At 32.9% G+C, this 12734-nt stretch overlaps 2 protein-coding genes across 2 annotated transcripts in view; both read right to left on the bottom strand.

Moving 5' to 3' along the window:
• The window catches only part of LOC144840486 (E3 ubiquitin-protein ligase rnf213-alpha-like), a 49571-nt gene extending 44885 nt beyond the window's left edge, over nucleotides 1-4686 (bottom strand). Inside the window, exons 1-5 of the mRNA XM_078696301.1 lie at nucleotides 4517-4686; nucleotides 4052-4413; nucleotides 3172-3425; nucleotides 2736-2963; nucleotides 2299-2509 (exon numbers count right to left, since the gene is read on the bottom strand). Coding sequence (XP_078552427.1) covers nucleotides 2299-2509; nucleotides 2736-2963; nucleotides 3172-3425; nucleotides 4052-4413; nucleotides 4517-4547 — 1086 coding nt within the window. The 5' untranslated portion in view covers nucleotides 4548-4686. The remainder of the gene's footprint in view (nucleotides 1-2298; nucleotides 2510-2735; nucleotides 2964-3171; nucleotides 3426-4051; nucleotides 4414-4516) is intronic.
• A 420-nt stretch (nucleotides 4687-5106) lies between these two features.
• On the bottom strand, nucleotides 5107-12491 carry LOC144839374 (uncharacterized). Its single transcript, XM_078694690.1, has 6 exons — nucleotides 12271-12491; nucleotides 8595-9025; nucleotides 6799-7703; nucleotides 6288-6401; nucleotides 6098-6177; nucleotides 5107-5317 (listed from the first exon to the last, which is right to left on the bottom strand). The coding sequence occupies exons 2-6, from the start codon at nucleotides 8989-8991 to the stop codon at nucleotides 5107-5109; spliced, it is 1707 nt and encodes a 568-aa protein (XP_078550816.1). The 5' UTR covers nucleotides 8992-9025; nucleotides 12271-12491.
• Between the last annotated feature and the right edge of the window lie 243 nt (nucleotides 12492-12734).

Genomic DNA, 12734 nt, shown 5'->3' with positions numbered 1-12734 from the left:
TGAAAATATGACTTTTTTTATTCAACTGGCCATATGATGACGTCACAACATCTGATTGGCAAAATGTTCACATGAATTCGTATCTACAATCCAATAGCTTCCAGAAAACGTTTTAATCATGATTATCACGTTTTATTCTGACAAGCTATAAAAGATTGAAATTTACTGTAAAGATGAAAATAAGTGACCCATGTTATTTACATTTTTAGACATGATGACGTCATAAAAATTAAAATATTTTTTACTCATGCGAAAGATAGTTGATTGACCTAGAAAATATCAAAACCGGGGTGAAAATGGAAAACAGATAAGTGGAGATGCGCTCTATTAAATGTGATGAGCTATGACAAAAGATACAAAAATCCTATATTTTATATTCGCGTGGCCATACGATGACGTCACAATGACCGGTTCGCCATATCAATGCATGATTCCATATCTACAACTTATCGTCTTCCAGAATATGTAATAAAAATAACTTTCACCGTTTAGTTTAGAAACTACGACCGTTTAAAAAAAGGTATAATTTTGACAAATTTTTGAACTTTTTCATCAAAAATGCACGTAAATTATCCAATTCAACGTGCCCGTATGACGTAATTTTAAGTCGAAATTGTTTAAAAGTTGGTAAAATTACTAGAAAAGGCTGGAAAAACATAAATCATGCAAAAAAAATTGTTTTCAACGCTACGTTCGCACCGTGCGCGTAAAAAATGCATGCGCGTGGGAATTTGTTACATGCTCAAAATGACATGAAACGCGTAGAAAGTTGATTAGAAATTGATTTTTCGCATTTTTAAATTTTAAACGGGCGTGCGCGCGTAACTTCGTGTGAAACATGCTATTTTTTTTCCACAGTAAGCTAACGCAAGATTTAAATTAAACTTTTGTTAAGTTTCAATTTACGTTGTTATATGGTTTTCGATATATGTTAGAAACGCGAAATTCATAAAAACGTGCGTAAGTAACGTTGCACATTTCTGACGTAATTCACAATAGCAATTGCACAACTTCACGTGAATGCCCACATGTTTACAAAGTTATAAAATGTTATGTTTACACGTTTTTGAGATATGCGTGACTCAAAAATGACAGAAAGAAAGAAGAATACAGAAAAAAAAAAGATGATGAAACAGGACAGTTACAAGGAGTTATCCGCTGAATGCGGATAACTAATTAATTCGTCACTTTGACGGATTATAGGTGATCATTTTTATAATTTAAAAAAAAATGCACAAAAAATGCACAAAATGTTGATTTATATATATTTATACACTTATAGTGCTAGTGAGTTGTGCCTATTATATGCTATATAGAATATATACAGTATATACTGTATATCTATATACAGTGTGTAGCATAGGTGAAATGTTCTAATTTTTTGGTATGATGGAATATCAAAATAAACTCGAAGATGACAATTTTGAAAGATAATGAATTGAGCAAATAAATATAAGAATTAACTAATTTTTTAAGTGGCCACTTGATGACGGTCACAATATTTTGTACGTCGATTGCGTACATGATTTCATATCTACAACTCAGTAGATTCCAAAATAAGTTTTAAAAAATCGTGCATTCTGAAGAATTATTTTTGAAAAATGCCATAAAACGTTATTTTAATTCGGAATGGTGATTCAAATTTGGTGAATGTACTAAGTATGGTGAGTAGAATGCGATTTGTACCAAAAAATTATATTTTTTACGTTTCTTACATATTGCACACGCTTGCATTATATTATTTATGTTCATTATCAGTTGTATATTTATTATGCTACTCTGTATTTTGCTTTATTGTTTGTGGAAATAAATATTATTATTTTTATTAAAATGTGTTTTTCGCAGTAATTTTTTGAAACACACAAATGGCCTAATTCATGCTCTAAATTGATTAAAACTTAATTTTTAGCTTTATAAATTTTTAATGCTCGAATTAACGTGCATGACCCTATGTATGCGTGCGTTTTTATTTGCTAATATTTTTACACTTTACCTGAAGTAAATTTGTTATGTTTTTGATATGTGAAGACGAGTTATGGAGATAATGTGATTTCACAAAATGGCGTATAAATGATGTCATGGATCACGCTGAAAAGCTTATTAGGATTAAGTTAAATTATTTGAAAGATATTGTAAAATTTTTGTGATCGTTGACATTTAACTTTTTGAGATAATTGAAAGAGAAATAAAGAATAAGAATAAAGATTTCATACAATAACAATAGGTGATCATTTTATTCTGAATGATCACCTAAATATACATTTCTCCCAGCTTTCACAAAAACTGTTATAACTTTACCTGTATTTGATAAAAAGGTAACTGACGACTAACAAAGCTTTGGTAAACCAAACGTGCAACTGCACAACATGTGATGTAAAAGTCAAACTTGAAAATACTGAAAACTTCGGTCAGATGAATTAGGCTCATTGATGACAAAAATGTGCACTGAAGCAGAACATCAACTTGGAAGAGGCTCAGAAGATCCGTTTTTAATCCTGATATTTGCTCCCTATATAAAGAAATTACTTTATTGATCTCATCAAAATGGATGTTTATCAGAACAACATGCATTGTTAGGTACTGTTCTTCAGTTTATCATGGTCTAAGAATACTGTATTTAAAATGTGATTACTTGCTAGGTGAATACATTATTTGTATACATAATTCACAGGTGAATACTGTACTGTAGTAGAACATTAACAAAGAGATCAATATCAAATGAGGTTGCTACTTACAAAGTTCTCTTTAGATGCCTTTTACTTTCTTTAATGCATAGATTATCATGACCCCACCATTCAACATTGTTATAACTACGTTTAGTCAAACTTGCAGGCCATTCCATTGGCTTTGAGTCACCTCGCAAGAAGTGCAGAAGAGGTACTACCAGCAACCAAGATGCATTAAAACTGGTTTCTGATGTCATAATCATGTTGCACCAGGACTCAACCGACTTAATTAGATCACTATTTAAACAAAAAATAAAGATATTTTATCTAACAAAAAAACAAACAGAATTTGAAGACGGTTTTTAACCTTCATTAAAAGTTTAAAATTCTGTTCCTTGGGCTTGAATCTAACTGTAGTCATCAGTGGAAACTAGAGGTATGAGCACCAGGCTGGTCTGGAGGTTGTTGTGTTTGAGTATTCTCAAATTAATAGTAATCTACTTACTTAATTATAGGAGTAAACTCTTTCTTGATTTGTTCAATAATAAAGTCATACTGTTCTTTGCTCTTATTTGGTGGAAGGACCAATGCATTTATCAAGCTAACAACTTCTGCTTGATTCAAACTGATGTTACATGTCATAAGTATGTGCAATATAGCTAATGCTGAAATCAAGGCTTTAATGATTACGTCAGTATCTTCGGAAGCAGATGAACTCACTAGCTGAGTGATCTTTGGCTTAAGGTACTGAAGAATAACCTATGAGAAAAACAACAAAGTTGGTTCTATAATGTTAGCCTGATTTATTCTGGTGATGGAGGTAAAGTGGAGAAAGAGGTGACATGCATTTTAAATTCATTTTACTGAATGGCTTGCAATATATTAAAAATCAAAAAAAGTTTTTTTTTTATTAAAATGAAAAGGTAATACTGAAATAATTTGTAGTACAGTTTCTTTTTATTATTAAAAAGTTTTATCTATCTATTTTGATTTTTACTGTATATCAATATTTGAGATCACTAAAATTGGTATAAGTATAAATAAATATAAAGGTGTGATTATGTTGACACAGAACTTAACTTGATTCAACTAAAAGGAACTAGTTGCATGAGAGCACTTACGGTAGGTCAACTGAACAGAATCAGCGCTTACTACAGTATATCGACATTGGAACTGATTGTAAACTAGTTGTTATTAGCGTTATCATAACACAAGCACAACCCGAATGAGGGAGAGAGAAAGAAATTATAATCCATAAATGTATGATTCGTTGAATGAATCATATGATAATGTAGAATAATAATAAAGTTATGTTTATTATTATTCTAATTTATCAAATGTATTTCAAATTTAGATTTGAAGCCCCAACAATAACTGTTTATTACCTCATCCGATGAATAGCCTTTTGGAATCCAGAAATCTGTGGATGCTGAATGTTCTCTCTTTGTATGTGTTCCTTTCATACATGCAGCAACATGAATGAACTTCTCAATAGCTTCACAAGGCTTCATTGGTTTACCATTTTCACACACAAAACCTTCCCAAGGAGGAAGGAATGACAACAAACCTGCTTTATAGTCTGCTGCAATACGCTCGCTAAGATTAGACACTGTACCACTACCAAGAATAATTCCCTTGACACCTTTTATGACTCGTCCAAGAAAAGACTTTTCCTCACCAGACTTTTCATTAATGAAATGCGTTAGATTTTTTATATATATCATGTTGTCATATTGATGCCAAACTCCTAAAACAAACAGTTTAAAATGTCAATTGATTTGGCATTATGTTAAGCATTTGGAGGCTCAATTTAGGAACTATTATTAACTATAAAAACAAATCAACTTTACCTTTTGGATATAGGTTCATCTTTTTTGGCATCAATGCTCTGTTAACAATTGAAGAGGAAGATTGATTGTAGAGAAATTCATACTCATAGAACTCTTTTCCGTTATTCCTTCTAACATGACAATACTTGTACTCAATATAATATTTCCGGAGATAATACGGTTTAACCTCAAGCATGCCTTCCATGAAAACATAGTTGTTTTCAAATCTGGAACAGAGAACGAGAATATATAATACAGTAAAGGACAGATTACTAAGCTAAGTTAGGTCAGTCCATGTGTTATCGGTCGTTGTCTGGACCTAGAAACCAGCAAAACTGTGTCGAGCTGAGGAGGAAGGATTCACGTCCTAATACCTCTACATGCGCACATTGAATAAACATGACATAGTTTGGTTGTCGCAAATTGAAAGCCTACTATAAACAATGTAGGAACAAGAGTTATTGAATACATTATTTAACATTATATTTTTTAAGGAAAAAACCAAAATCATTCACAGGGTGCGGCCAATAATGGGGAAATACTTGAAAACCTGCTTTTTACTTAAACAAAGGACTGAATATTTATTTAAATTGATACAAAACATTTCTTCACTATGTGTACTTTATATCATACCTTTGTGGTTTCATTTGAACAGCATTATAGCCAAAACCGCCTAAATCATATAATCCGAAACGAATGTACACAGCATCGGTAGCAGGGTTGAATTGGAATTCGGGTGTAAGAACTGCATGGAAGTATATTTTCATCATCTCACCTTCTGTATAATCTTTTAAAGCATTTGGTTTATTGGGATGTTTTTGTCTGTAAGAAAAATTATTACCATCACTATGATCAATATCATATTAGTTTTTAAAAAAGGTTACCTGTTTTTATAAGTTCAGGCTTAAAATAGACAACATACATTCTTTTTTTGTTTAAAGACCCCTTCCCTACATTTTTTTAGATCTAATTTAAGATCACAAACTATATTTAATGTAAAAATAATACTATATGGTCCTATTGCGATAACTTTTTTCGTGTTTAAATGGTTAAAAATGTGAAATATAAGTTGATTCTAATAATTATAGCGGCCCGCTATAAATCCCAAAATGCATTGCGCGCGGATTGATATTTTTGTTTTTCTTCTGTAATCCACCCACTTTTCGATCGATCGTGAGGCCAAAACAAATGGAAATCTCCTAACTTTTCAGCGAAAATACTGGGTTTTCCCCAATTTGTATCAACGGAGTCTGGCAAAAATGGAAAGACAATTAATGCAGCAACTATGCAACGTCAGGCTAGGTATATAGCTAGCGTACAATGTTCAAACGTTACCAATGTTTACCAGCTAGGCCTACAAAACTAAGCCTGGCTAGGCTAGGCCTAAAGACCGTCCACGAGAGGTCAATCGCCGCAGGCTACTTAGGTAGTGCATTGTTTCTTACTTTTTATCATAATTTACCCTAAAACGTACATTTAAGACAAGGAATGACCTGGTTTAATGTTTTTAAAGTAATATATATGTATTATTTTTACAAAACGTCACAAATTGTAGGGAAGGGGTCTTTGACTTACAAACTGTTGAATGTAATAAATACTTACTGATCTGTTAGTTTAGCTTTGGAAACATTACTTCCAGCATCCCCTTTTCTATAGAAGTAGCCTGCTCTTTGTTCATCATTCTAATGTTTTTAATCAAATAAAGAAAAACTCAAATGGTATTCATACATTTATTAGTTTAGTTTTACATATAAAATTTGTGTTGTGTTTGTGTGCTTTTCAAAATTCTTACTTTATTTGCGCCAGCAACTTGAGCGTATGTAGAACCTTTATTGTCTGCTTTCTGGGTTGTTTGAGGACTGCTTCCTTGTTTTGAATCATTGTCTTGAGTTCTTTTACCTGAAGACTGATTAATACAGTGTTTTATTTATATTGCAGCAGATTATTAGGCATAGGGCGTGTGGCGCAGTGTGTTGAACGCTTGGCTACTGATCGTCAGATCGAGGTTCGAATCCAACTCTCGTCGCATTGCTTACATCCTTAGGCAAGATACTTTACTTGCATTTGCCTCTCTCCACCCAGGTGTATAAATAGGAACCGGTTAGATCAAGACACAAATTACTAGCTGCATTATGGGAGTATTATATGGGAATATTATTATTATTATTATTTTAAGAGGTTATGCAGTAAGTTAGACTGATAATTTAACATTTTAAATAGAACTTCCAAATGTTGGGTGGGAGCAGATTACCTTAGCAATAACAATTAACATTTATTTACAAAAGTACAACAAATTGTCTTACATTATCTACCGGTGAACCCTCACTTTCTGATTTGCTTTTATAACCATCTTTAAGAGGGTGATTTGGTACTGGTTGTGTTGGCTTATTAGCAGGTGCAGGAGAATTACTGTCATTTGACCGAAGATAATACCCTGCAGAAGTACCAAAAACAAAAGGCCGTGTGGCTGGTGTATTCTCTGTCTCATCTGTTGCTCTTGCTGCCATGTTTTTCTGCTCTGGCTCTGCTTCAGTTTTCTGATTTTCTGCATTTGGCAGGCCTGCCACAGATGTCTGCTCTCCTGTTGTTACATTCTTTGTCTTCTCTGGATTACTTTTTTGCTCTTCTATAGTTTTCTGATCTCTTGTTTCCCATACCACAGCAGTTATCTGATTTGGTTCATTTGGTAGCTCTCCTGCTCCTGTCTGCTGTCCTGTGGTTGTTGTCCTCTTTGAATCAGTTGTCTTTTCTCCTGGAATTGGCTGCTCTGCTACCATATGTTGATTATCTGGATTTGCACCTTCACAACCTGACTGTTTAACAATGTTTTCAATCTGGTTTTCATGCATGTCATATCCTATGATATGATCCATCTCTCCACTTCTAAGGCTTAGGAGTGTTTCACTTGCTGGATCATCATATTGATGTTGTTCTTGCATCTCTTTTCCTCTATCAGATTGATTGTTTGAATCTGCCATTTTTTTATTCTCCACCTCTATTACTGCACTGTGACGAGGTGCTTCTGAACAAGAAGAAGGATCTGTTTGTCCAGGAGGCAGTGGTTGTTTCTCACCCCGATTCTCTGCAATGTCTGCATCATGTAGTGGTCTCTTGCCCTGGTTTTCTGAACTTAAATGGCATAATTTTTCTTTCTTTATGACAGCAATGTCTTCTTCAGGTGGTCTCTTGATCCTTGGGTCACAACTTCCTATGAAAAAGAATATAATAAAATTAGACTGCAGAGTTTCAACCCATTTTAGGTTTGTTAATTCAAGAAACACAAATATTAACCAGATTTGAACTCGTCACTATGGACGTGCAAACGCCACATGTACGTCATACGTTAGAATATCGCGCACAGAAAAACGATTATGCCATTGTGACCTGAAGAAAATAAAATGTTAGTGTGCCCTCTATTTTGTGTCTATGTATATACAGTATACACTATATACTGTATACATAGTACATACTACATACAGTGAAGAATAGGTGAAAATAACGGGACCCGCCTTTTATTCCAATTTTTTACATTATGACGTCATCAGAATGATTTTCGCATTTTTAATTTTAAATGCACATGCGCGCATAACTTTATGTGGAACATGCCATTTTTTTCAACAGAAAGTTAGGCATGATATAAATTACACTTTTGCTAAGTTTCAATTTAAAATGTTATTTTCGATCAATGTTAAAAACGTGAAATTCATAAAATCACACATAAGTCGCATTGCGCAAACAACTTCATGTGAATGACGATATGTTGAGAAAGTTACGAAATGTTATGTTTCCAAGTTTTAGAGATACACAAGACACAAAAATTACAGAACATGAAAAAAAAAAGATGATCTTTGACAATCACAAGGGTTACCAAACAAATAATATTAGGTGCATCTTAGTAAATGTACTCATGTATTGAGATTTGATATCATAGAATAGTACAATCATAGAATAGAACATTGACAGTAATAAACTTTATATTTTTAAGTAGAAAGAGCATGTCATTGTATTGAAAATTATTTTACAAAAAAATGTGTTTATAGGGTTATAGAATAATTTAGTATACTGTACTTTAAATAATTAGTTGAAAATAAATCTATACCTTGTGATGTTGTGTGTTGATTTCTTGACCCACAGGCAGAACAAAATGCATGAGATGGTTGAATGGGTTGTAAGCAACTCAAGCATACAAGTTGCTTTGTCTGACTTTCATTAGACAACTTTTCAACACACTTGTCACAAAATTGTTCTTCTGGTTTCTCCTTTTTGTTTGTACAGTCTTGAGATTCACAGACGTTTGTGTTCTGAAGCGAGCTTTCTTGCTGTTCCATTTGATGACGCTCACAAAATGGGATGTTCATGTTTTTTAATTTACTTTTGCAGCCCGGAGAAGCACAATAATGTAAAACTTGATAACACTGGTCACAATATTTATTTTTTTTATTTTTCGTTTTGTTTTTACAGTGCATTGAAGCACAATTGTTTTTCTTTGGAGCCATGGTGCTGACAATCTAAAAGAAGAAACAGAAAAGTCTGTTGCTAATTTAAAATGGGTGTCATTGTAAAGGTGTGATGCACACATTATAAATATGCCGGGGTCGTATAGTGCATAATACAACACATTTTCAAATAACATCAAAATGTAGGCCAAAATTTTTACTTTATTATTATTTAATTTTTTAATAAGTTTTAAAAGGACTAGACCGCCGTTCTTCAACCTGCAAATGATGGGTCGCGAAACTTTTTATCAATTATACACTGATCTAGATGTGAAATGTTCTCAGTTTTATAGAATCTACAACACTTATTACATTTTAAATCTTTTTGATGCATATTCGTTGTTAATATACAAGTGGGGAATCCCCTTTTAGGACGTGGATTTACCTACCAACTGATTCTACAATAACGCTAGTTTTCTGTAGTTCGCAAAAGAGTGTGTAACTTGACTGAAAAACTACGCAATTTGATGTACCGGCATGGGAACTTATACAATGAACAATCAATAGAAACAAGACCATCCCAAATAATGTTACACTCATAGCGATGTTATTCAGGCCGTAGCCAGGGGAACTTTCTATGTTTCAGGAGAACCCCTTGACGTTAGCATTGAACACATGTTATCCTTAGTTGCGTGTGGTTAAAAGCGGAACAAGTATGCTACAACCGCAAATTGCGAGTGCGCTATTATTAGATTGTAATTTCCAGCCAATTAGAGGTGCCATTTATCATGGTTTTTACGTGCTAGAGTACCATTTCCGGCAATCTAGGGTTGTCATTTAACAAAATTCGCTTTGCCACAGACCCCATCATACGCAATGTTGGGTTGCGAGAATTGCCAAATCATGGGGTCGCGGTCAAAAAAGATTGCAAAACGCTGGACTAGACGGTGTCAGATGAAATCGGTCGCGTTTGAAATCGGTCGCGATAACATCAACATCCAGTATTTTGTATGGAGCGCCGCTAGATACGCTTTTTATCATATTAGTTACGTTTGATATCGGTTGCGTTTTTATTTTGGTCGCGCTAATTTGTATGGGACGCACGTAGATACATTTTTAATGAAAAAACGCTAATTATGTTTTTAGTTAATTATGTTTTTAGTTAATTTTGAATATAGAATTTCTAATAATACTATTGAGACATTTTGTTTACCTCGTTATTATTTTTTAAGTACAGTAAATATAAATATTTATCTCATTATTTATAAATAATTTGTGTTTTCATTTTATTTTACAGATGTCAATGAATTGTAATGTGTTCGTTCAGAAAATCGTTTTGAACATGTTTTATTGAATATTGTTTAAATTTTTGAAAAGATTGGCTTCCGCTGTTTAAAGTTTTGGAAATGTTGAAATAATTTAATAGTTAAACAAGTAGATGCGCTTATTGCATATTTTTTAATCACAGTTAATTACGAAACTCGTTCTATACCTGCAAGTGGATACCAGCTCAATGAGGTTTATGCAAAAAGGAAGATGATGCATGACGATGATTTTTACGTTCGATATCCGCCACTCTGACGTGAGCATGGTTTTAGGATAATAATAAACTATATAGATAATATGCCGTTATAAATCAATCTACCGGGCCTATGCAGCTCAGTAGAATAAAAATGAGGTAATCTGCACTGATATTTAAACATTTAGATACGAACGGCATATGGATGTGAGACACTGAGTTGTACTTAATTATTTACATTACATGATTATTATAAATGAAGAAATACAAGATATTCAAATTAAAAACTATAGTATCGCCGACGTATATGCGTAAATATATATACATCGTTTCACAAAAACACGTGCAGGAGGCCTATAGATGTTTTAAACGTATGGTTATTAGTGGCCATGGACAACGATCGTACGTGTTTTGTCCATGATTTGACACACTGTGCGTGTTTTTTTAAAAAGGGGAATCCCCGTCAGCAAAATAATGTACTGTTAGAGGAAACAGCTGCACGATCATAGAAGGCGCATCTCCGATATAGCTTATTTGGGGGTTTATTTCAAACTCGCCTTTTAACGATCCGCATATAATAATCATTTTTACTAAAAACTATTTTAAACATTAGAAATAAAAATATACACATGATTTGCCTCAACAATAATCATTATATACTTAATATTATCCTACATAACGTACGGACATAAATAAAATAGAAATAAAAATAAGATGATCGAATAGTAAGTTGTAAACGACATGAATATGATATCGCACAGTATGCATAGTATAAAATGGATACGCTGGCTTTACGGGCAATATACATTGTAACAATTATTGTTTTTAAATAGATTGTTCTCTTAATTGTTTGCATAATAAAAGACACAGACGTATATTCTCTATATAATATATTAATTACAGTACATATTATAAATAGATAAATTATTATATGCCTACTAATATAATATTTAAACGTGTTTATAAATGGCCATTTTGAAAAGACACCTTCTCCGAGACTTGTGAAATAAAAAAAAATTAATGATTGATAATATTTAATAACCAAATAAAAAATATCCACATAAATAATCTAGTTCCTAAAAAATATCAATTAAAATCTATATAAACGAAGAAAATGTATATCCCGCTACTGTAGCATGCATCTCGCTCCATACAAAATAGCGCGACAGATTTCAAACACGACCCATTTCAAACGCAACCGATATCAAAAGTATAGCTCTAGCGGCGCGCCATACAAAATACCGGAAGTTGATTTTATTGCGACCGATTTCAAACACGACCGATTTCAGACGCGACCGATTTCATCGTAAACCGACTAGACTACTACTATGGTAAAAGATCTATCGATAGAATAGAATAGATAGAAATGATAAAGAGATGATAAAGAAATATAAATCTCTATCTTTCAAATATTTCTTTAGTTGCTTTATATTTCTTTTAAAATATAGATGAGATAATTGTTTTGGAATTCTAAACGAATAGTATTACTTAGACAATCATTAAAGGCTAGTGACCTTCATTCAGGTAATAAAGAACACATGAAGAGGTAAGGTATGGTGTCTGATTACACCTACCTAGCCTAAAATTTAGGCTAAACGCGGCATGCAGTGAGCGAGTTGAACATTCCTCGCTGATTATGCACAAAATAAACTAACATACACTACAATGACTAAATATACATACACAACAACTCAATAAATCATTAATATTAACTATTCGGCAACCTACATGTGTGTGGGGTTGGCCGAGTTGTAAACGTCACAAGGCAGTCCTCAGTCTCATCAACAGTCAACACGATTTCACAGCCTCCGTATCCTTACCTCAGCTTCCTCCACTCGCACACACGGAGGCCAAGCCAGGCAGGGAGTGTTCTGAAATTTAAAAACTCTCTGAAAACGACGTCTAAAGTATACTCTGCAAAATATGACAACCAACAAGATCGAATAAAAGCTTATTCTAACTGCTAGTACGATAAAAAATATGTTGGTCTTCCTTCGAATGCAACAAATTTTAGAATGAAAAGATTGGTATTTCTGTCGGTTTTTCCATGTTCTCCGAAAACTGGAAATTCCCTCGTTGTTGGTCGGTAAAAAATAGAATAATCCACATTAATTTACGGTTCTGAGTTTATAATCTTCGAAATATTTGATTATTATACATTTTAATTATATTATATAGATTAAGATCTTTATAAGATCTCGTATTGTAATTGAAATCGGATTTAAATTTACTATTAAGTGCATATTTTTATTTCAGAATACCATTATTGTACCTATTTACTAAT

This window comes from Antedon bifida, chromosome 4, assembly GCF_963402885.1.
Source record: "Antedon bifida chromosome 4, ecAntBifi1.1, whole genome shotgun sequence".
Taxonomy (NCBI): Eukaryota; Metazoa; Echinodermata; class Crinoidea; order Comatulida; family Antedonidae; genus Antedon; species Antedon bifida.
The sequence above is the reverse complement of the archived record's forward strand: the minus strand, read 5'-3'. Positions and strand labels throughout refer to the sequence as shown.